We start from the raw sequence: 23,453 nt of genomic DNA, 5'->3' as shown, positions 1-23,453 counted from the left end.
TTGGATTGTGAGCATCTTGAGGGTTAACATTGTTTAAAAATTTACGCGTACTTATAAGAATTACAAAAAAAAAAAGATTTTAGGAAATTAATTAATGTAATAAACATTGATTAATTTTAATTGTTTAGTTTTATAAGTGATAATTGACACTGAAGTTTATGAACTCATTATTATAATTTGTGAAGTGTGGACTATTAGCAATGTCAGATACTGGTAGGCGAGGTACTGTCTACACCATAGACAGTATACTTGGACACACAGACAGACAAACAGGTGAGTATTTTTATAATTAGATAAGTAATTCGTCACATTACGCTTATTATCTATACTAATATTAGATATAAAGCTGAAGAGTTTGTTTGAATGCGCTAATCTCAGAAACAACTGGTTCGAATTAAAAAAAATATTTTTGTGTTGAATAGACCATTTATCGAGGAAGGCTTTAGGCTATATAATATCACGCTGCAACTTTAAGAGAGCAAAGAAATAGTGGAAAATGTGAAAATAAAACGGGGAAAATTTTTCACCCTTGAGGGCTTCAATGATGCCCAAAATAACTATTCTACACGGACGAAGTCGCGGACACAGCTAGTATTACATAGGACACGCGTATAAAACAGTAGGTCATTTATTACATGAGCGGGGGTATTACACATCTACCAACTTTGTAAGGTTCTTACTTACCTACCTTCATATAAAATGTTAGATACGAATCTTTACCGGAGGATTTTAACTTGTCACAATTGTTGCTAACTACTTTTATTCTTCCGTACCTACCTACTGAAAAAAAATATATCGCAAAAGTATATGCTTGTATACTAACTGGTAAAATATATATAAGTAGGTTTAAAGGTTGCATGGTAATGTCACTATTTGAATATCAATTCTATCATTAAGCCAAACTGCTGTAGACCTATCATCGTAGCCTGTCAGTCTTTTGAAGACAGTTGGCTCTGTCTACCTCGCAGACGATATGGTCATGATTTTATGTATGTATACCTATAGGTAAGTTTAATGGTAAAAATACATCCCTACCTACCTATATATAGGTAATAATAGTAGTATGTAGAATCAAATCTTGTCGATTTCGATCACCCAGGTGATATGCTATTAGGTAATTTCAGGACACAAATATGTGGAGTTTTATCATCCAGGTGATCAAAGTGGAATAAACCATCACTTTAAGTAATTGAGCCCTCATTCAATCACAAATCTATACTAATATTATAAAGCTAAAGAGTTTGTTTGTTTGAAACCGCTAATCTCAGGAACTACTGGTTCGAATTGAAAAATTATTTTTGCTTTGAATAGACCATTTATCGAGGAAGGCTTGAGGCTATATAACATCACGCTGCAACTATAAGGAGCAAAGAAATAATGGAATAAGTAGGTATATGAAATATGAGGGCTTTAATGATGCCCAAAATAACTATATCACGCGGACGAAGTCGCGGGCACAGCTAGTACCTTATATTATAAATGCGAAAGTAAGTTATTTGTTTGTGTCTCTTCTTGCTTTTCCTACTGGACCAATCTTCTTGAAATTACCTATATGTAAATAAGAGACAAATACACGCGGGCGAAGTTGCTGGTAAAAGTTAGTATCAAATAATCCAAAGAACTTGATAAAAAATATAATGACACTTGGGGAAGATTAACGACATATTTGTAGTCAACAGACAAATAGAAACACTCGTTCTAGGCTTTTTTTAATCGTATTAGTAGATACTAATGTAGGTATACGGTCATCCGCAAAATTATCACACAAAAAATAAATTTGTCAGCTACCTACATATTTTATACAAAGTCGGTAATAAAATGTACCTACCTACTTAAATGTGTTACGCTGTCATTTCAAATACGTTCAAAAAACATACAAAACTACCTCATTAATATTTATTAATAACTAAATACTTAATACTACTTAATATTTATTAATTTTTACAGTTAGAAAACGTTCACAAGTCGTTACTAAATTTATCAGTAGATCAATAGTTAGCTCCATACAAAAGACATCGATGGGACGTTACTATCTCAAAAACAAAAACCCACGCTCTTCATATGTTTATTTTTACAAAAGCATCTGATATTTATTTATTTATTTATATTTTTTAAGCCCATTTTAAACATTTTGTTTAGGTGTTTACATCTGTGACATTTTTTATCTTAAACAAAGATTAAAGGTACTAAAACAAAATGGATGGCTCCCAAATGGGGTAACAAAGTCGAATCAGAAGAAAGGTCGTTCACTTCAATCTAGATAATAATGTTTGAAATTGTATGTAAATTCAAATAAGTTCTGATGAATGAGATGAATAAATTAATAAAAAAAGAGGTTAAAATTATATCCTTTATAACATTTAGGGATACATACATACATACATAAAATCACGCCTCTTTCCCGGAGGGGTAGGCAGAGACTACCTCTTTCCACTTGCCACGATCCTTTGCTTCATCCACATTCATAACTCTCTTCATGCAAGCTCGGCGGTTTCGGATACTTTTGACACCCGTGTGCTACCGCTATCCCTAAATAGCGGTAGCATTGTCACCTTTCTCGGGAGGAACCAAGGGTGGTGGTGTTTATTAAAAAAAATAGTGTTATGGTTTGGAAAAGTCTATGCACGAAGCGACTCCCGCCTTTTTTCCTTTACTGGAAAACCTTACCCATATCGAATCATGGTTACACATACAGTAGCTAAATATTAAAGCGCTTATACCCAATGAGAGTAACGGTAATTATCCCCGGGTTACACACTACAAAAACCCAAAATTATCATCGTTAACAACACATTTTGTGCTCACTGCCGCCCCCCGGAGCGTCCGACAAAGCCAATATTTTGTTATTATATTCCAACACATGTTATTACAAAGAATATAATAAATATTAGGCCGTTATGAAAGAGATTATCACACTCCGTTAGTTATTAAAGGATTACAAAACTAATAAGCAATTTTGGAGTGCTCTTGAGAACCACGGATTTTGAATATCAGAGTTGTTGTGACCGCAAGTAATATGCGTTTTTCATAGATTTTTTTTGAAGTACTTACTTCACTTAAAACCCTTAAACTGCTTTGTCTGATATGAGGAGAAATTTTTGAATATTCGATTTATTATTATATGCCTTTTGTACATCGTGTCAACTCTCTCTCACTTCTCATCTTTGTTTGTACCCCCCACAGAAGTGTTTCGGGACCCGGGGTCCACCTTCCGACTCTTCTCTCTCCACTTGGTCCGGTTTTCGGCGTCCTCGGATTTCAGTCCATTGGCTCGCATTTCATCTTTTCAACGTCAACTACATATACCTATACCGAATAATACATACAGTACCATAATAACACAAAAGTATATATTGTTTTGTTAAAATATTAGAACTTACCTACCTATAATCCTACATTTTCTACAATCAATACATATATAATATCACAAAACATATCTATTATATTAATTTTGATTGATTGTTATAAAATTACATTAAATAATTGTTTTTAATTTCGCTTGTACCATTGTAATGAAGGTATGTAAAATACTTACCGATGGTTTTAAAATAAATAAAGCAATTAACACCATTCTCATTACTTCTTTCTGTTTGTCGGAAATTACAGGAAGATTGAATATGTGGTAAATTACTAAAGAAGTATGTAAATGAAAAACTAACCCACGTTCGTTGTAACAATGTAATTGGCATTTGATGTTTTTAAAATAAATAAAGTAATAAACACCGTTCTTAGTAGGTACTTCTTTCTGTATGTCAGAAATTACAGGAAGATTGAATACGTGGTAAATTACTAAAGAGTAAGAGTTCGTTGTAAAAATGTATCTACATTGTTATAAGTACTTAATTGGAATTCGAAATAAGTGTTTAGAGACGATGACATAATGGTTTGCCTTAGCCTAGCTAGCTAGCTAGCCAACTAATTGAAACCATTTTTCATTTGACTCGACATGTTATCGCAAGCCGTTTTATACTAACAGGTATTCCATAAAAATCCGCTTAGCGTTCACTAGTATCAAGAGCATATACACCATTATGTACGATTTGAGACCTTGTTGCGTAGAAAATAAGAACTGTTACGAACGCAAATACAGACTAGGTAAAGCTAGTAACGAGACATGAGTGCCAATTTGACAGGATTACTCGAAAACGAATACTGATTCAAAAGGCCTTCGATCGGTTTGTGGATGGAATTTAAATATATGTACGTCTGTTATGAGTAAAATTTACGTAATATAAAAAAATGTTAACTCTTAATCAGCTTTCACAGAGCAAATACAGTAGGTAGGCAGGGGTTGTGGCAAGAGGAAAGATGAAGCCTCTGCCTACTCCATTAGGAAACAGGAGTGCATACATATACATGTATTATCACGTCTTCATCCCTTTCGGGTTAGATAGAGCCAACAGTCTTGAAAAGACTGATAGGCCACGTTCAGCGGCTCGGCTTAAATCATTAATCATTTTCGTTTGGCGTGAATCGAGATTCAAATAGCCCATCGCCTAATAGGAGAATCCCATATTAATAAGCCCTTAGTCGCTCTTTACGACATCCATGGGAAAGAGATGGAGAGGTCCTTTTCTTTTTTTTATATTGGTGCCGGGAACCACACGAAGAGTGATCATAAAAAATGTAGGTATGTATAAATCCATGAAAATTGGTAATACCTGTTTCCCAAAACATTTTGTTTCCCGAAATCTATGGAGTAAGATAGTCTGTGTATTTATTTAAACTAAAAAAAGTTATTGTTCATTGAGATTTTACTCACATCAGAACATTTTAGGTAATATTTCACAAACGAAGTGATAAATTAAATTTTATTAATTCTAATTAATTGCGATACTTTCGAGTGAATTCAGACATCAAACGGCGAGTGCCATCGGAATATTAATATCGTGTTAAACAATTTGGCGTGTTACATTGTTATGAGAAATGTAATTTCAATTGTAAGCAGTAGACTGTGTAATTATAAAAGCGTTTCGCACGAACGGGTGTCAAAATGGCAGAGAGTTAATTAAAATTATTTTGTTCATTGACATTATGAGATTTGGATTAAAAACGGGTTTATTTATGTATTAAGTAATTGATGATTGTAAAGACGGTCATGCGAAGGGCATAACTTGGAATTCTTGCTAGATGAACGTGGCAGAGTTTGTGACTATCGGCTCTGTCTACCCCGTAAGGTAGGTATGACAGTTATTTGTGGTAAGACTCTAACATGGCATTAGTGGCCACTCAAACCTGTTAAATTTTTACAGGTACGAGTAAGTATGTGAAAAACAGATGTCTCTTAACCAATTATTTATAAGTAAAATACTTATACCAATTTATAAGTAGAATATTTTATAATTTATTATTAAATATGTAGTAGACATTCTTGTATGAACAACCTTTTGGTATAGCTATTTGCTGTTATTCTTATCTTACATTTTAATACTATAATATAATTACAAATTAATTAAAATTAACTAGAACTAAATATTAAATCTCCATATTATAAATTAATATACCTTATGTTTAAAAAAAAAGAAATCGAAATAATATTGATCAATTATCGATTACAATTTAAATTTAACCAATTTTGGAATTTAACAAAAGCAATTATTATCCAAAGTTCGGAGGAAAGTACAGTTGTAGACGGTGTGAAACATGCGACTTACATAATTAAAATAATTTATAAAAATAAGAAACATCTTTTATTTCTAATATACTGAATGAAAATATACATTTACTTAAATAGACTTTTTCTATGCCGCTTCTTCTGCCCTGCAGCTTTGGAAGCGGCAGTAAACTTAGTTTTAAGTAATTTATTTGAAATCAACCAATGTTGTGAAACCAAAAGATATGACAATTATTAAGTGATATGAAGTGTCCCATAATAATGAATAAAACTTTTGAATTTGAATTCTATGCTAATTTAGTTGATCTTCAACTACTTTTTTCGTTCCGAGTTTTAATAAAAGAAATCATAAAGTACCACTCGAATGAAAACATGCTCAAAAACACATTGAAATCAAAAGGTTGAGAGTTCATTCAAAATAAAATAGCTAATATAATAAACATTTTGTCTGTTACTTTGTTAGCACTGATCTCTCGAAATCCCTTAACAATTGATACAATGAAATTAAAATGGTATTAGTAATACGCGTATTTATCGACTGACGTTAAATGTATAGAAAAAACGCGTACTTATCAATGTTGTTTTGGTATGGGGGGACATCCCTATTTATAGTTGAATTGCAAAATCAATTTTATGCTAATAGTATAAGCTTTGTCTTTGCTTGTGTATTTATTTAATTAGGTAGTAAGTTGAGGGGTCGAATTATTCGGTCGTAGAATTGTCTGTATGTTTGTTAGTCGATTTGTTGGCAACTGGGATTATAAGATCGATGTCATGTCACGTTATAGAACGGTGGGAAAGTAGTTGGCAACAATGAGATTTAACATCATTACAATTAAATTATTTGATTGTTATTTAAATATTATTTGTAGTTTACAAGGATTAACAACAAATAGTTAAGGTCAAAAGTACCCGAAACCGCCGAGCTTGCATGAAGAGAGTTATGAATGTGGATGAAGCGAAGGAAGTGTGCAGAGATCGTGGCAAGTGGAAAGATGTAGTCTCTGCCTACCCCTCCGGGAAAGAGGCGTGATTTTTGTGTATGTATGTATGTACAAGGATTAAATGAATCGGGAATTACCTACAAGGATTAACTTAATTATTGTATTGGTTTTTTTAATTAATTGGTATACTCATTGCCTTAATGGAAAGTAGTAATTGACATTCAATGATTATTATAGGTCAATTATTAACTTTTGATAATTGGTACTTGAACGGGCCGAGGGTCTGTTGTCTGTCTGTCTGTGTCTGTGTCTGAATAAAAAAAGAATTTTTCCCGTTCAAGATACGTCTTGTCGTCTTGGTCGATTGTCCTTTTTTCATAGTCTGTCAGTCGGTTTTGGTCATTTAAATTGTCAAGTTAAAAAGTGCTGAACGGCCGCTACAGTACTGTCCTAAACTGCCGAGAACCACACGGCAATTATCGATTTAATTTCTAATTGTCCTAGATCGGGAACTGAAAAGCGAGAGCGGTGGACATTCGGACTCCGAGCATGAGCACGAGCACGCTGAGCACGCTGAGCACGGCGAGCACTCCGAGCACGCTGACTTGCACCACGAGCATGCCGATCACGAGCATTTGGAGATGGAGGGAAGACCGCGCAAGGTAACTTGGTTTCTTTTGTGATAACGAGGTAATGCGAACATTTTTGATTAGGCTAGATGTTTATCACTACATAGTATAAAACAAAGTCGCTATTTTAGTCTGTTTGTCTGTATGCTTAAATCTTTAAAATTACGCAACGGATTTTGATGCGGTTTTTTGTAACAGGTAGAGTGATTCAAGAGGAAGGTTTTTATTTATGATAACATTTATAATTTTGCACCCGTGCGAAGCCGCGGCGGGTCGCTAGTATAAAATATTAGCCACCCGATAGCATTCCGCCCGCGACTTCGTACGCGTGGAAACCCTATAGTAACAATCAATGACGGGGAAATCCGGGATGAAAAGTAGCTTTTGTTTCATACTGGGTCTTCAGCTATCTACATACCAAATTGCATCGTAATCGGTTTAAGAAGAGTTTGCGTTAAAGAGTAACAAACATCCGCACATACTCACAAACTTTTGCAAAGGTAATATTAGTAAGATTTCATACAACTTCCATACCCCATTTTAGTTATATTAGAGCTTGATTTTTGCATACATACTTACATATAATCACGTCTATACTCCTTGCGGGGTAGACGGAGCCAACAGTCTTGTAAAGACTGATAGGCCACGTTCAGCTATTTGGCTTAACGATAGAATTGAGATTCAACTAGTGACAGGTTGCTAGCCCATCGCCTAAAAAAGAATCCCAAGTTTATAAGCCTACCCCTTAGTCGCCTTTTACGACATCCCTGGGAGAGAGATGGAGTGGTCATATTCATTTTTCTATAGGTGCCGGGAACCACACGACATTTGATTTTTGTAATACAACAATTCAATGTTCGAAACCGGATTATAAGCTAAGCAGATATACATGGAGGGTGTGGAGGGAAAGGTCGGAGTGGGAAGACCTAGACGAACGTATCTTGATCAAATTAAGGACGTCCTGGTAAAGGGTCAGGTCAAAAGTACCCGAAACGGCCGAGCTTGCATGAAGAGAGTTATGAATGTGGATGAAGCGAAGGAAATATGCAGAGATCGCGGCAAGTGGAAAGAGGTAGTCTCTGCCTACCCCTCCGGGAAAGAGGCGTGATTTTATGTATGTATGTATTATAAACTATACCTACCTTCGCATACAATTTCTTGCATGTATTGCATATAGATAATTTTTAAGCAGGTGCGTCGCAGCCGTACCACGTTCACGACATACCAGCTCCACGAGTTGGAGCGGGCCTTCGACAAGACACAGTACCCCGACGTGTTCACCAGGGAGGAGCTGGCCATGAGGCTGGATCTCAGCGAGGCAAGAGTGCAGGTCAGTTTTAAAAAAAAAAAAAATTTTTTTTTCGAAATTTGATCTTGTGCCGTGTAGTCTATATGTAAAAAAGAAATCATAATCTTCTTTGTCGTTTTACCTTTACCCACTTTCTACGTGGGTAGGTATGTTAATTTTAAAAAAGAAATCGTAATAAACGACATTAAAACTCCCAATAAAGTATTACATTAAAATATTTTAATTTCTAGAAAATAATAATTGATTTGATTACATTGTACATAATAAATTTGTTATTAATTATCTACTGTCAACCTACATACATACATACATATAATCACGTCTATATCCCTTGCGGGGTAGACAGAGCCAACAGTCTTGAAAAGACTGATAGGCCACGTTCAGCTGTTTGGCCTAATAATAGAATTGAGATTCAAATAGTGACAGGTTGCTAGCCTGTCGCCTAAAAGAAGAATCCCAAGTTTATAAGTATATACCTAAGTCGCCTTTTACACGACATCCACGGGGAAAGAGATGGAGTGGTCCTCTTGTTTTTTTTTTCTATTGGCCACACGGCCGTGTGATTCTCGGCAATTTAATATAAAAAGATCACTCCATCTCTTACCCGTGGATGGCGTAAAAGGCGACTAAGCGAGTGGCTAATGATGTTGGGATTCTTCTTGTAGGTTTCTCTGTTTTTAAAACTGTTCGGCTCTGTCTACCCCACAAGCGATATAGACGTGATAATATGTATGGATGTATGTAAAAAATAATCATAATAAACAACATTAAAAACCCCAAACAAATTAAAAAAAATTTGCATTAAAATATTTCAATTTCTATTAATTATTATATTACATTGTACATAATAAATTTGTTATTAATTATCTACTGTCAATTTCGTCGGAATTAACATCACTCGATACTCATTTTGATGATTAATTATTGCGTAATTAAATTTGCGGTAAAGCAATATTCATATTGAACCAACGAGTGTGGTTAATTATTATTTTTATTATTGCAGATTCATTAATATTTTATAATCGATCCTAATTGGTAATTCCACTACTGATTTATAAATCGAATGTAATTCAAATATTAAGGTCGTTATTTATTAAGCGACTTTTATGCGTTAAACTGTATTTGTTTTTGAAATTGCATTAGTATACCTTCTTCACATGGATGTCGTAAAATGCGACTAACGCAATAGAGTACACTTATAGCGTGTGAAGCTTTTACCGTGATCCTGTATGGGTTAGTATCTTCTGCATAGGTTACGGACTGCAGAGATCCCAAGGTAGTCGCTTCGTACACACACACAATCACGTCTATATCCCTTGCGGGGTAGACAGAGCCAACAGTCTTGTAAAGACTGATAGGCCACGTTCAGCTATTTGGCTTTAAGATAGAATTGAGATTCAAATAGTGACAGGTTGCTAGCCCATCGCCTAAAATAGGAATCCCAAGTTTATAAGCCTATCCCTTAGTCGCCTTTTACGACATCCGTAGGAAAGAGATGGAGTGGTCCTATTCTTTTTTGTAATGGTGCCGGGAACCACACGGCACGGTAGTCGCTTCGTATAAAAAGTTATTCCATTCTCCCTCGCAGCATGGGACGCACAACGCCATATTTATTTATTATTAAATATTTTCGCTTTTTATTATGCAGTGAAACGGGACGTGTGCCGTGTGGTTCCCGGCACCAATACAAAAAAGAAAAGGACCACTCCATCTCTTTCCCACGGATGTCGTAAAACGCGACTAAGGGATAGGCTTACAAACTTGGGATTCTTTTTTAGGCGATGGGCTAGCAACCTGTCACTATTTGAATCTCAATTCTATCGTTAAGCCAAATAGCTGAACGTGGCATGCTGTCTACCCCGCAAGGGATATAGACGTGACCATATGTATGTATGTATGTGTATGTGAAACGGGACAGCGATAGTTTTAGATCATAGTCAAAAATGCATCTGGATCGTGGTAAGTGGAAAGATGTAGTCTCTGCCTACCCCTCCGGGAAAAGACGTGATTTTATATATGTCTAGATTTTAAAATTTAAATAGCCACTAATAATGTAAGTGGCACATAATGAACGGGTTTTAAGGCGGCGTGCACAATGGTTCACTAATTCGCGCGTCATTATACACTTGTGTGAACAGCCCTAATGTTTGTAGCGGCCGTCACCTTCGGACTAAGGGCTGGCACTAAATAGTTTGTGACAATTGTTAGAACCTTTGTGGGTTCTACAATATTTATGTAACATACATACATACATATGGTCACGTCTATATCCCTTGCGGGGTAGACAGAGCCAACAGTTTCGAATAGACTGAATGGCCACGTTCAGTTATTTGGCTTTATGATAGAATTGAGATTCAAATAGTGACAGGTTGCTAGCCCATCGCCTTAAAATGAATCCTAAGTTTGTAAGACTATCCCTTAGTCGCCTTTTACGACATCCATGGGAAAGAGATTGAGTGGTCCTATTCTTTTTTGTATTGGTGCCGGGAACCACACGGGCAACAACAACAATAGGGCATTTTACATTTCATTAAAAAATATGGGTATAATAAGCTTACTTCTTACACACACACACGCCTCTCTTTATGCAAGCTCATTATTTTAGTTTCTTGACGCCAGAACGCCATTCGCCAGGACGATCCTGTTTTGGTCAAGCACTCGTCTAGATAAATACAAAACATCTCAACTCAACTCTCAACCGACGGCCTCTGCGGCGCAGCGGTAGTACGCACTGTCTGTGACACCGGAGGTCCCGGGTTCAAATCCCGGCCAGGGCATGAGGAGAAAAGAACTTTTTCTAATTGGCCTGGGTCTTGGATGTTTATCTATATAAGTATTTATAATAAAATATAGTATCGTTGAGTTAGTATCTCTAATCTGTGTAATTTGTCCCGTAATATTTATTTATTTATATTTATTTATATCTTTATATAAACATCTTCTTGTCACTTCAATCTTGAGTAACTATATATGCCTTTAGACAATCATAATGGATTGGGTAAGTCAGGTTTTAAGACGAAGCATCTTCCGTCTGGCTTCCGCAACCTTTGCAGGGGAATATATTTTATATTAAATCGTGGTAAAAACTGCATTAATGTATGTTCCTATTCCCTTAGTCGCTATTTACGACTTCCGTGCCAAAGAGATGGACATGATGTATTCTAATTGTACACGGCACAAAATAATCTAAATTATAGAAAAAATAAAAATTCTTAATTTGAAACTTGTCGTCGACAGCCCTGCGCGCGAGCGACATTAGCACTCATTATCAGGCGGCCGCTAATTGTCCGCCATTTTAATCACAGTAGTCTTGTATCGCGAGATTTGCAAGATGTGACGTCACTTGGAGGATTTTAACGCCAAGAAAGGCTTAAAATTTGCGGCCGCATTGCCAACTACTGTAAAAAAAAGAATTAATTCTTATTTTGTATTTAAATATGAAATTGATACGCGTTCCGTTTTTAAACTTCGAGCGTTTAGAACAGAGAGAGAACAAGGAATGTGCAATAAAGAGTTTACAAACTTACAGTCATTGTAGCTAGTTATTAATTTAGTCATGAGGCGTGGTGCACATTATTGTCACTTTTTAGGATGTCGTGAAAAACGACTAAGGATAGGCTTGTAAAAAATTGACATTCTTGTATTTGGATCTCGATTCCATCATTCAAAACTGATGGCCCTGTCTACCTCGCAAGTGATGCAGACGTGATTATATGTGAATCGGGAATGGATTTATAAACTTTATGAATTATATCGTCTACCTCCTAAAATTCTAATTTTATAATCCGCATGTAACTATACTTACTATAAAAAGTTATAATACTTTAATTTGTCTCTTAGCCTATAATTTTTGGTTCTAACGTCGCTTTTAAGTGCTTAATCTTCCTTCTTGTTGTCTGAAAGTGCATTCATTAGTGCACATTCACAGAATGTCATTCCTTGGTGAAATTAAAAGATTTTTGGTTTCGACTTTTTCAGTGAATATAGACTGATATGAGTACGCATAGTCGCATATATATTACAAGAGTCTAAGAAAAATACCATTATCGGCCTATCTATATCCCTTACGGGGTAGACAGAGCCAACAGTCTTGAAAAGATTGATAGGCCAAGTACAGCTGTTTGGCTTATTGATAGAATTGAGATTCAAATAGTGACAAGAATTTCATGTTTGTAAGCCTCTTAATCGCCTTTTTAGACATCCATGGGAATGAGACGGAGTGGTCCAATCCTTTTTTTAATGGTGCCGGGAACCACACGGTCGAAGATATTTTCATACGAAAAATTAATTATTTCAAGGTTCTTTGAAATATATAATTTCTATCGTAAGTATTATATTATTCGCACTTCTATAAGTATATTTCTAGTTTAGTTGCAACCTACCAAATTAAAATTAAACTCTTTGATGTGCCTAACCTCAAAAACTCTACAAGAGCAAGTCTCGGCCAATCAAGTAAGTACAATGGTTTAAATTAAGCGAGATTTAGATTCAAGTAATCTCACTGTTGCAATTTGGTAATAATTACGGCGGGTGGGGGGTAATCTGTGTGGTAGACGGACACTTGTGGTGGGGATTGAACTGTAGCTGGTTTGAACTAAGGCTGCGTTTCAACCAGAGATATTCGAGATTACATACATACATATAATCACGTGTATATCCGTCTTGAAAACATTGATAGGCCACGTTCAGCTGTTTGGCTTACTGATAGAATTGAGATTTTAAGCCTGTTCCTTAGTTGCCTTTTTCGGCATCCATGGGAAAGAGATGGAGTGGTCCTATTCTTTTTTCTATTGGTGCCGGGAACCACACGGCATAATATGCCGACCAATAGAATCGCTTGATTTACTTGACCTCGCTAAGCACAGCTCTCCTGAAAATAGCTTAGTGGAGCGAAGATTTTGTAGGTACTTACTTACAAAACAATGAGTGTATAAATAATGTATGTATGTATGTATGACGGCCTCTGTGGCGCAGCGGTAGTACGCTTGTCTGTAACACAGGAGGTCCCGGGTTCGAATCCCGGCCAGGGCATGATGAGAAAAGAACTTTTTCTGATTGGCCTGGGTCCTGGTTGTTTATCTATATAAGTATTTATTATAAAATATAGTATCGTTGAGTTTAGTATCTCGTAACACAAGTCTCGGACTTACTTCGAGGCTAACTCAATCTGTGTAATTTGTCCCGTATATATTTATTTAATGTGTGAATATGACTACTCCAACTCGTTCCCATGGATGCCGTAACAGGCGAGTAAGAGATAGGCTTATTAACTTGGGATTCTTTTTTATGGCGTTGGGCTAGCAACCTGTCACTAGGTATTTGAATCTCAATTCTATCACCAAGCCAAGAAGCTGAACGTGGCCTTTTCAAGACTGTTGACTCTGTCTATCGCGCAAGGGATATAGACGTGAGTATGTATGTAAGTATTAGTGTATGCGACAATATATTATAACGGCTGATATGATGATATGACGAGCTAGCAACCTGTCACTTATTCTGAATCTAAAGTAACACACAAAACTTCCTTCTTTGTTGTATTCGGTTAAATAGATTTCAAGTATAGTAAGGCTGAATGCAGACCTCAAATATCGCGGGTAATTCACACGCTATCATTTATAACGCCAACGAGCTATGCGAAATTGAACCTTATTTGTATAAGGATAGGACTATATTGAGTGCAAACGTAACTTTGCCAGGAACAGGGTTGCCAGTTACAAAATTTAATAAATATGTTTTTATGACAGTTACAATGGACTGCTTGGTTAAGTAGGCACGCTCTAGGTCACAAAGCCCCGATAAAATAGTAAATCCCCCCCGTCTTAAATAAAAACGATTGTTTTTTGATTTACCTCAGCATTGAAAGGCTATGTATATATGTTTACTAAATAAACATTATAATATTATGGTATATATAAAATAAACAAATTTTTAATTTAATTTTTAATGGTGTTATAACTATTCCCATACACAATACACGAACATGCTTTAAGGCTACAGTAAAAAGCTTATATTATTCTCATGAGAACCAAGTACCGAATGCTCTATTGTAATTCAATAAAACGATGTAACTAATAAAATACTTATTATAAGTACCTATCTAAATTTATTTCCAGCCAGAAATTTTCAAAATAAACTGCAACTGAATTTATTTAAAAAGTTAATTTAAAATTATAACTACATATATTACGTTAGAGTCCTAAAAAAGTATGTCACAGCCCTTACATTAGGGTTACGCCACACGATTCTTAAATCACACTCAACTCAGTGCAAATTGCTTTAAATCCACTCCATAGAGCGCCTACCGCCAAACGACTAACCCTTGAACAAAACCCACCCAAATTTACACTCAATTTCTTAAACAATAAAGACCATTTTCGCTTAACAACGATTCATTAAAGTCAGAATAAAATTTTAAAGGAAAATTCGATTTGTATGTAAGGAATAAGGTTGATTTTTGGATGGGGTTTTTCAAGTGGATCTTGAGGTTCTAATAAATTTTGAAGAGGCGGTTCGATTGCAATGTTCTTTATTTGAAATTGGTAGTTGATAGTGGTTCTAATTGAGATGCGAGTTGATTGGGTGACGCGTACGTTGTCGAGATGTATCGGGAAGATTTCAAAAGTGGAATCGATGTTAATAAATGATTTTGGAGTACATTTAAAATAAGCTTAATTAAAATTCAGTTCTCATATTTTTCCAAATAAATCACTAGATACTTGGACTACTAAAACATGCTCATGACTGCACTGGATTTTTAATTCACCATTTAAATGTGCTTTTATCCTTTGAGCATCTTCATAAATAGAGGGTGAGAAGAACCTAAGTGGCGAAATTCATTGGGTCTTTATAAAAATTTTAACTTAATTTCAACAATATTTACTTTCGCTCACTTGTAAAGTAGGTAATGTATATTTTTTCCCTTATTCCACACTATATGTTTACAAAGTATCACGCCGATCAGTTCAGTGTGTTACCCTAAATAAATAAGTAACAAACAAACTTACTTTTACACTTAAAATATTATGGATATCTACGCCGTAGAGGTCGTAGCACCAGCGTAGACTGTGCTACGTCGTAGCCGCTACATGAAAACGTGTTTTATTTAGACCATTTCTTTAGATACTAACATAGAGGTAAACTATTTAGATACGTATTTTTCTTGAACAATTCATTTCTAAAGTATGGATAATGGCAAAAGTATTATTACATCATGATATCTGTTATTTCTTTTCATGGCTATAAATCAATTTCAAAATGTCATTCTTTGTAACAGTGTCAATTTCTGTGAAATAAAGATATTACAAACAAACAATAGACTTATCCGAATTGTTCATTGACATCGCAACATTATAACGATTGAAATTTATTATTTCAATTTACTAAAATATGACTAAGTTTTCTTAAAAGCGTACTTTATTTCACTACTATTTTCAAAGGGTTCATGCGTGGTAAATGAAATTTTATCAATAATTTTACAAATAATAATAAAAAGTACTGATTATGGGTTTGGTCACGAATGTGTGAGTTATTGACACCTAGATTAAAATCAGTTGGTATCTGTACGAATAATGTAATTATTACATTAATTATTCTCATTTTGGTTTGTAAAGAATAACCTGAAAACCTAATGGATTTCGATTTTGACAAAATTTGAAATAGTCCACGCGGATGAAACCGCGGGCAGTACAAAAGCTTAGTATAACATAAACATGTCATTGAGGCCGGCACAGATATTTGAGCCAGAATAACTACCTAATTTATTACTTTGAGTATTGAGTATAAATAAATTGCTGAAACATGAATGAATATTCACTAACAAAAAAAATACGCCAAAAACCAACTGAACGCTCGCCGATTCTTCCAACTTTAACAGTCTTTTAATTCTTTTTTATTTTGTAATTGTTGGCAATTTGACATCCCCCCTCCCTAACCCCCACCCCTCTCCCGCCCACTGACTACAATAGCGACGTAATGAAAAGCAATTACGCATACGTGGTTTCCATTCCTACCCTCAAATGTAGCAATAAAGACCTTATGCCAAACGTAATATAGACGAGTTTTAATTAAGCGAAACGAGAATAGAAACAAATTGAGCCGGAGTACACCGCTAATAAGACATTGTGAATGGAAAAATTGGTGCAATTTCATAATTTACAATTGGTTCCGACATCTTGTGAAGTCATTGGTTTTAAATGTTTTGAACGCTGTGGAATATTATAAGCCAGCGACTTCGTCCACCCTAAAATGAAATATGTGCGCAAGTTCACTGATAATCTCAATAAAAAAAATCTGAACGCGCAAGAGGGTAACACTGGCCCTTTTACAGGGGAATTTAATTTTATTTGTATTTCAGTTTTTAAGTTGATCCAAGCCTAATACAGATCTGATAAAACATTCAAATCGAAGAAAAAGTCCCTAAATTAAAAAAAAAAAATCAAATTTTTAGTTTCTATAAGTCTGATAGATCTCGAATGTCAATTTTCATCGCAATATTTTACGAATTCAGATAGCGGTAAATTTATTTTTCTTTATTTGTTTGTTATAAGTATTTGATATTTGATGACGAAAAAAATTACTAATTTTATTATAACCTGTCACTATTCGTATCTCTTAATCCAAACAGCTGAACGTAGCCTTTTTGTCTTTTCAAGACTTGGCCCTGTCTTCCCCGAAGGGACATATACTTAATTATATGTATATATTTAATTTGATTATTATAAAAACTTATACTTTCTAGCTTTTGTTCGTGACACTCACTTTCGTTACTTACTTTTTAAAATGTAAGTAAGTGACTCTTTTATGCACCGAATAGAATAGAATAGATTTATTTTCAAAATTGGATACCAGGTATCACTTATTGACGTCACATCACTTAAATCTAAATATAACTACTACCGCTTAAAAAGCGCATGTGTAGAAGAAACGGCGGAACAAACTACACTCCAGCATTTTCATCGGACGTCAATTTACAAATATAGATCTCTTAAATCTAAATCGTGGACGAACGCACATTGGCTACATTAAAAAAACATGAATGAATGTAGCACTAATTAAATTAATACGAATATTTCGTCATATATGTATGGCGATCGGCTAGCAACCTGTCACTATTTGAATCTCAATTCTATCATTAAGCCAAATAGCTGAACGTGGCCATTCAGTCTTTTCAAGGCTGTTGGCTCTGTCTACCCCGCAAGGGATATAGACGTGACCATATGTATGTATGTATGTATGTTTTAACACATAGTTGTTCGTTACAGGTCTGGTTCCAAAATCGGCGAGCGAAATGGCGCAAACGCGAGAAGGCTTTGGGGCGAGATCATGCGCCTTTCATGCACCACGACCATGGTAAGTTCATTTTGTAGTACCTGTTGCTCGCGACTTCGTTCGTAGTAAAAGTTACCTGACAATCTTAATATAAATAAAATTTGACCCTTTGAATTGCCCCCTTAGAGGCATGGGGGGACTAAATTGATACATACATACATAAAAATCACGCCTCTTTCCCGGAGGGGCAGGCAGGGACTAAATTGATGTTTACCAGATTTTACGTTAGACCATCTGAGTTTTCAATTCGGACCAATAGTTTTCGCATGATGCGAGTAAGTATATACAGACAGACGTTAATTTAAAAAAAAATATTTTTTTTTTACTTCTGTTTGTCGATTTTTTGTCAATATCTAAAAGTATACCTACCTACCGACATCAGTTACAAATTCAGTACGACATCTAGGTACAGTCTATATATAGGTGAATGAGTTCCTCATTTTCATACATGAATAGATAATTATCAATTTTGTTCACATTCCCTGAAAAATCGCTTTAATAAACTATCCTGGCACCCTTATATTACACCCCATTATAACAGGGAAGTGATACGATTCGATAAAAATCATTAAATTGCGTCTAATCATCCTCAAAAACGAATATTTCATACATATTTTATTGCGCAAAGAAATGAACACAAGGTGTAATATAATTATAAAAATACTAAGTAGTACCTCTGGGGCTTCATTCCCGTGGGAAATTTGGGAAAGTAGCCTTTCGGATATATAACAGTACCCTTTAGGTTATTCCAGGTTATATTCTACCTGTTTTATAACGTAAATTACCTTTCCTAAATCTGTTACCTAAATTTCAACAATATTCGTGTAGTAAATTTTGCGTGATGAAGTTTCAAACAGATATCTACATATTCTTACAAATTTTCGCATTTACAATATCAGTAGCTTTTTTAGTAACATCTTATATATAAAATTCTTGTGTCACAATGTTCGTTCTCGTAGGTACTCCTCCGAAATGGCTTAACCGATTCTCATGAAATATTGTGAGCATATTGATTAGGTCTGAGAATCGGCCAACATACATTTTTTATACCCCTTAGTGATAAGAGTTGCCCACACACAAAAATTTTTTTTTAACTATAAATTACTTAAAAAATATTTAGATATACCTATGGCAAAACAACAATTGCTGGAACAGCTAGTCATTGTATAAGTTTTGTATTTTGTTTATTTTCTAGTAAAATTCCGTGGAAGTTTTGTTCTAAAAGGTTTTATTGCCTGCTTAACACATCACACCTCTTTCCCGAAGGTGTAGACAGAAACCACACCGTTCCACCTGCTACGACAGACAATTATAAACACCATTATTCGAGACAATTAGATCTCAATTAAACAAAATACAAGTAAACCCCTGCCTAGTAATTTCCCACAATTGATTACTATCTAACATTAAAAACTTCAAAATCAGTGGCGATAACCCACCCAAATAAAAAAGTATCGTTCACTAATGCTCATTTAATAGCTACGTATAGTTAACAGTCATTATGAACGTTTGTCACTACTGGGCGACTATTATGACAGTGGTTCTCAATCTTGACAAGTTGTGACACATTTGTGTCATTAATTGGCTCATGTGTGAAATCTCGGTCATACTCAATCGGCCTTTTAGTCTGTGTCTACTTTATAAGAAGTAAATACTAATATGCATATGTAAATTTAGTTTTACATTCAAAAACCTAAAATCAGCTAAAGAGAACATGCAGTGTAGATATTTGGCTACGTTTTAAAAGTTGGTTGGTTTGGTAAAACTAACAGTAACTCTGCCATTAGAGTTTTTGATGTAATTGTTTTCAGGTACTATGTTCAGACTTAAATTTCTCCTTTTAAGTGTTTTACCACGTTTATCCATTTTTAAATAATTTCCTTTGATATCAACTGAAATTGATGCAGTGATTTAATTTTTGGCTGCCGGAGACCACATATTTTTAATTATATCACAATATACTTAGTGAACGTTTGAGAACCACTGTCTAAATAGGCGTGATTTATTTTCCGTTTGTTGTTACACACCTCATTTCCGATAGTTATAATCGATCCTCATTTTAATTTTTAATCGATTTCCCATTAGTAGATTCGACAAACGACATGGCACATTTTTGTAATTGGGTATATGGTTAATGATATGACTTTAAACAGGTGATTTATAAATAATTGTAACAATAACTTACATATGCTTTCTTTATTTGGGTTAAATCAAATGCGGTTTTTTTAAACTGACTAAAAAAAGTAGGAAGATTTCGTTTCGACTATATGACTTTTTTTTTGGATATATGTTTCGCAATTTCAAGGCCTAATTATAAACCGACTTTGATGATTCTTGTTTAATATACTTGATAGTACATATACTCATACTTACTCTTGAAATAGTTCTATATTTCTTTAATTCATGCCAATAACAGATTACAGTAACATGGAGTAATTGCGGCAAACTATTCAAAGTATTATAAAGACATTTGCATCTGGTAGCCAGTAGTCGTCATTTTCAGCAAGATTTGTCACATAAATAGGCGAACGAAACATTCGCATAGGTGACTAAGGGATAGGCTTTTGACTAGGGATTCTTCCTTTAGGCCATAGGCTAGGAACCTGTCACTATTTGAATCTAAATTTTATAATTAACAGCTGAATGTGGCCTATCAGTCTTTTCAAGACCGTTGGCACTGTCTACCCCCCAAGCGATATAGAAGTGATTATATGTATGTATGAAACATTCTCACTTCTTTGGAGGGGGAACCCCTAATTTGACAATAATACTAGAAAGGCAAAATCCCGGGAACTACACGGCACAGAAATGAAAATTCAATCGCTAAATAAATGAGTAAGCGCCAAATAGTTCTTTTTTTTAAATTCGATTAACCCTACTCGCGCCACTCCAACCGTTTACGTTGAGCAAACACGCAGGTGATCTGCATTAACCCGTTGTTTGCTTTGGCCGGTGATAGTGCGAACAATGCTCATTGTTGGACGTCACCTGGCGTGTTATCGATTAACGTATTTATTCTATTAATCGAATGGATAAATTAGTAACTGATTTCACACGCGCAGTTTGGCGTTTATCGAAAATTCTAAGGGGAAAAAGTACTTTTCCTGGGACACAAATGTGCAGTCTAATGCCTAGGATATAAAATTATAATTATACCGAGTGCCATCGTAATCGAAACGTTAATTTTTGGGTTATTTTTAAAAGAACAGATACACCAAAGTAAATTCGAGATTTGCAATATGAAAAGTTTTTAATTAAGTTCTTTTATTAACAGTAGTCGGTGAATGGGGAGCCGGTGGCCCGCCTGGTGGAGAATGGTGGGCTTTAGGCCTTGGAGCTGGTCTGGGTGCGTTGGGAGTGCCAACGCCGCTGTGGCACGATGCTGAGCCGGCCGCTGCTTTCAGAGCACTACTGCATAGGTGGGTTAACTTTATTTTTATTTTTTTTTTGTTACCGGCTGGTGTTTTAGAATATGGTGATATGAAACCTTTTACGTGTAATTACTATGGAAGAGATTTCTTTTATATGCCTATCAATAGGCCTGTATGCCATGTTATAAGTAGACGAATAATTCTGGCCGAAAAGAATATGGATTGGGTCTTTTAGAGTATCTTGGGTAAGGTACAGTTGGGTATTATAGACCTCAGAATGATTTAGATATTGTGGCTACGGAGCTAAGAAATAACTAGTTTATACTCGTATAGACAGTAACCAGACCAAATTTAGTCTTTAGATTTTGACAGGTGGCCACAGGGACAGAATACCTAACTATTGTATTGCATGAAACCGTTCTCCTTATTGTTTGTGGCTGTACCTTAAGGTACTCTCAAAAATAAAAATAAATATACTCTTACCTTTAAATTGACTTCAGTCAAAATGCAAGTGAATCTCAAACTGTCATTCATTACAGGTACGTACTCGCATTGCCACCTCCAGCCCTCCGCCCCCCGGAGCCCGAGCCCCCCGCTCCTGCTTCTCCCCCCTCCCCTCCCTCCCCCTCCTCGTCCCTCGCCCGCCTCGCCAGCGCAGAAGCACTGCGACTACGCGCCCATGATGCTCTGTTACAAGACCGAGTCTCTCTCCAGCATAATAATAAAGTACACACGTAATTTTATTAAGGAATATTTTTAGTGATGGTACCATGCCTTGTGGAGGCAGTAATGGATAGATTTCCATAAAAAAAAATACATTTTAGTCAAGAAGAAAATGCCTAGGACAAATAGTCGCATTATAAAGGTTCAACTGTGGGGAGGTAATGCGTGGGCTTAGGGCTTCGACTGATGCCGTGGCGAAAAGTTAGATGCAAGCTGTAAATGGCTGGAAATCATTTGGGTCGACCTACGTTCCGCTGTGGACTTCCTTTGGCTGATTTGTGATGATGATTTGGAAAATATCAACGCGACGTTTTGTTTATTTTGCACCTATGACACCAGTGTATCATTATAAAAAAAATATTTTGATTAGGACTAATTTGGTTCCGTTTGATTTTATAGTTTTATAAAGAATAAATATCAGTGTCATTCTAAAACATAAAAAATCCAAATTAGCAGTTGTATTTTATATCAAAAAAATTGATAGAAAATGTTGAAACTGTTTTTTCCCCAATTTATGAAGTTTCAATACATTTAATAGGTACTATAAATACTTTATATGCTTTTGGTCAAGTGGCATGACAATATTGGCCATATTTGATAATGTGAAGGTGTGCGTAAAATAATGTAAGTCGTGTGCCTTAACGTGTGTATGTAAATTTGTCAAAAATTCATTTTCATGTAACATTCCATAAGATCTCATTATATTGTAAATATTTATACAGGATGGCATTATTTCATCACAAGAATGAATGAGAGAGAGATATATTATAAGTGAGAAAAAAGATAGTAGAAGAACAAAAGACGAATAGAGGGCAGGCTATATCGCCAACGAGCGAAATTATGAGCGAAAATAAAGCGATGGCATTGTTCGCTCGCTCGTTCTCAGCTTGCTCAGCTCACTGGTGATGAACGAATAATTGAGACGTGCGCCATTTTAGTGTAAATACGTATTAGCCAGAATACTTTTCTTTACTTTAATTTTATTTACCATTCCAAACTTACATTTGTAAATAAACCTTAATTTTCAACTTTATAGTAAAAATTACGTGTTCAATTAATTTCAGTGTATTTTATCCTAAAAATAATCAGAATATTGATGATAAAGTAATTAGTAAAGCAGTAAAGAATGTAAAATTTGTAAATAATAAATCTTATAGTTGTAGAATAGACTTAACTCATAGGTTTAAGATTAAGCAGTTAATTGTATGTATATTTAGACAAAACAGATGACCAGTAAAATTATATGATTGTGTGCAAAAAAATATATAATCAGTTTATTCATTTATTTATCTACGGTTATGGGTGTGTTTTGTAATTTTTTTGTTTACATAACGATAAATGAGAAACTATTTTTGTTGGTTAATTTTATTAAATTTATTTACTTAATGTATAGAGAAGTCTACATTTTGAGGACCACTGTCATTATAATAATTTTGTAAAATCATATACATTTTATTGGTATCTGTGGATTAGGATGTAATTGTAAGTAGACAAGTTATTTATTGAGTAGGAGTAGTAGAGTTTGCAATAATGTCA

At 35.0% G+C, this 23,453-nt stretch overlaps 1 protein-coding gene and 1 non-coding gene across 3 annotated transcripts; both read left to right on the top strand.

The window, feature by feature from the left end:
* Positions 1-22,874, top strand: LOC106138491 (aristaless-related homeobox protein). 2 transcript variants are annotated; one of them, XM_060951825.1, is made up of 6 exons: positions 1-273; positions 7,063-7,220; positions 8,380-8,517; positions 17,757-17,844; positions 21,098-21,242; positions 21,734-22,874. In XM_060951825.1, exons 1-6 carry the CDS (start codon positions 201-203, stop codon positions 21,930-21,932), a joined length of 801 nt encoding a protein of 266 aa, XP_060807808.1. In that variant the 5' UTR covers positions 1-200; the 3' UTR covers positions 21,933-22,874. The 2 variants fall into 2 exon arrangements, with proteins under 2 accessions (XP_060807808.1, XP_060807807.1); XM_060951824.1 differs by having other exon boundaries at positions 8,377-8,517.
* Positions 13,456-13,527, top strand: Trnay-gua (transfer RNA tyrosine (anticodon GUA)). Its single transcript has one exon. It is a non-coding gene; the product is annotated as a tRNA-Tyr (tRNA).
* Positions 22,875-23,453: the final 579 nt, after the last annotated feature.

Source organism: Amyelois transitella, chromosome 26 (genome assembly GCF_032362555.1).
Source record: "Amyelois transitella isolate CPQ chromosome 26, ilAmyTran1.1, whole genome shotgun sequence".
In the NCBI taxonomy this organism is placed as follows: domain Eukaryota; kingdom Metazoa; phylum Arthropoda; class Insecta; order Lepidoptera; family Pyralidae; genus Amyelois; species Amyelois transitella.
Note: the sequence above shows the minus strand (reverse complement) of the source record. Positions and strands in the feature narration are given on the sequence as shown.

What these genes read in the sequence shown, in the direction of transcription:
- LOC106138491 (XM_060951824.1), top strand. Translation starts at nt 201, where the DNA reads ATGTCAGATACTGGTAGGCGAGGTACTGTCTACACCATAGACAGTATA. An exon ending in TGGAGGGAAGACCGCGCAAG is followed by an intron (nt 7,221 to 8,376) that starts GTAACTTGGTTT and finishes ATAATTTTTAAG; the next exon opens with CAGGTGCGTCGCAGCCGTAC. An exon ending in TTTCATGCACCACGACCATG is followed by an intron (nt 17,845 to 21,097) that starts GTAAGTTCATTT and finishes TTTTATTAACAG; the next exon opens with TAGTCGGTGAATGGGGAGCC.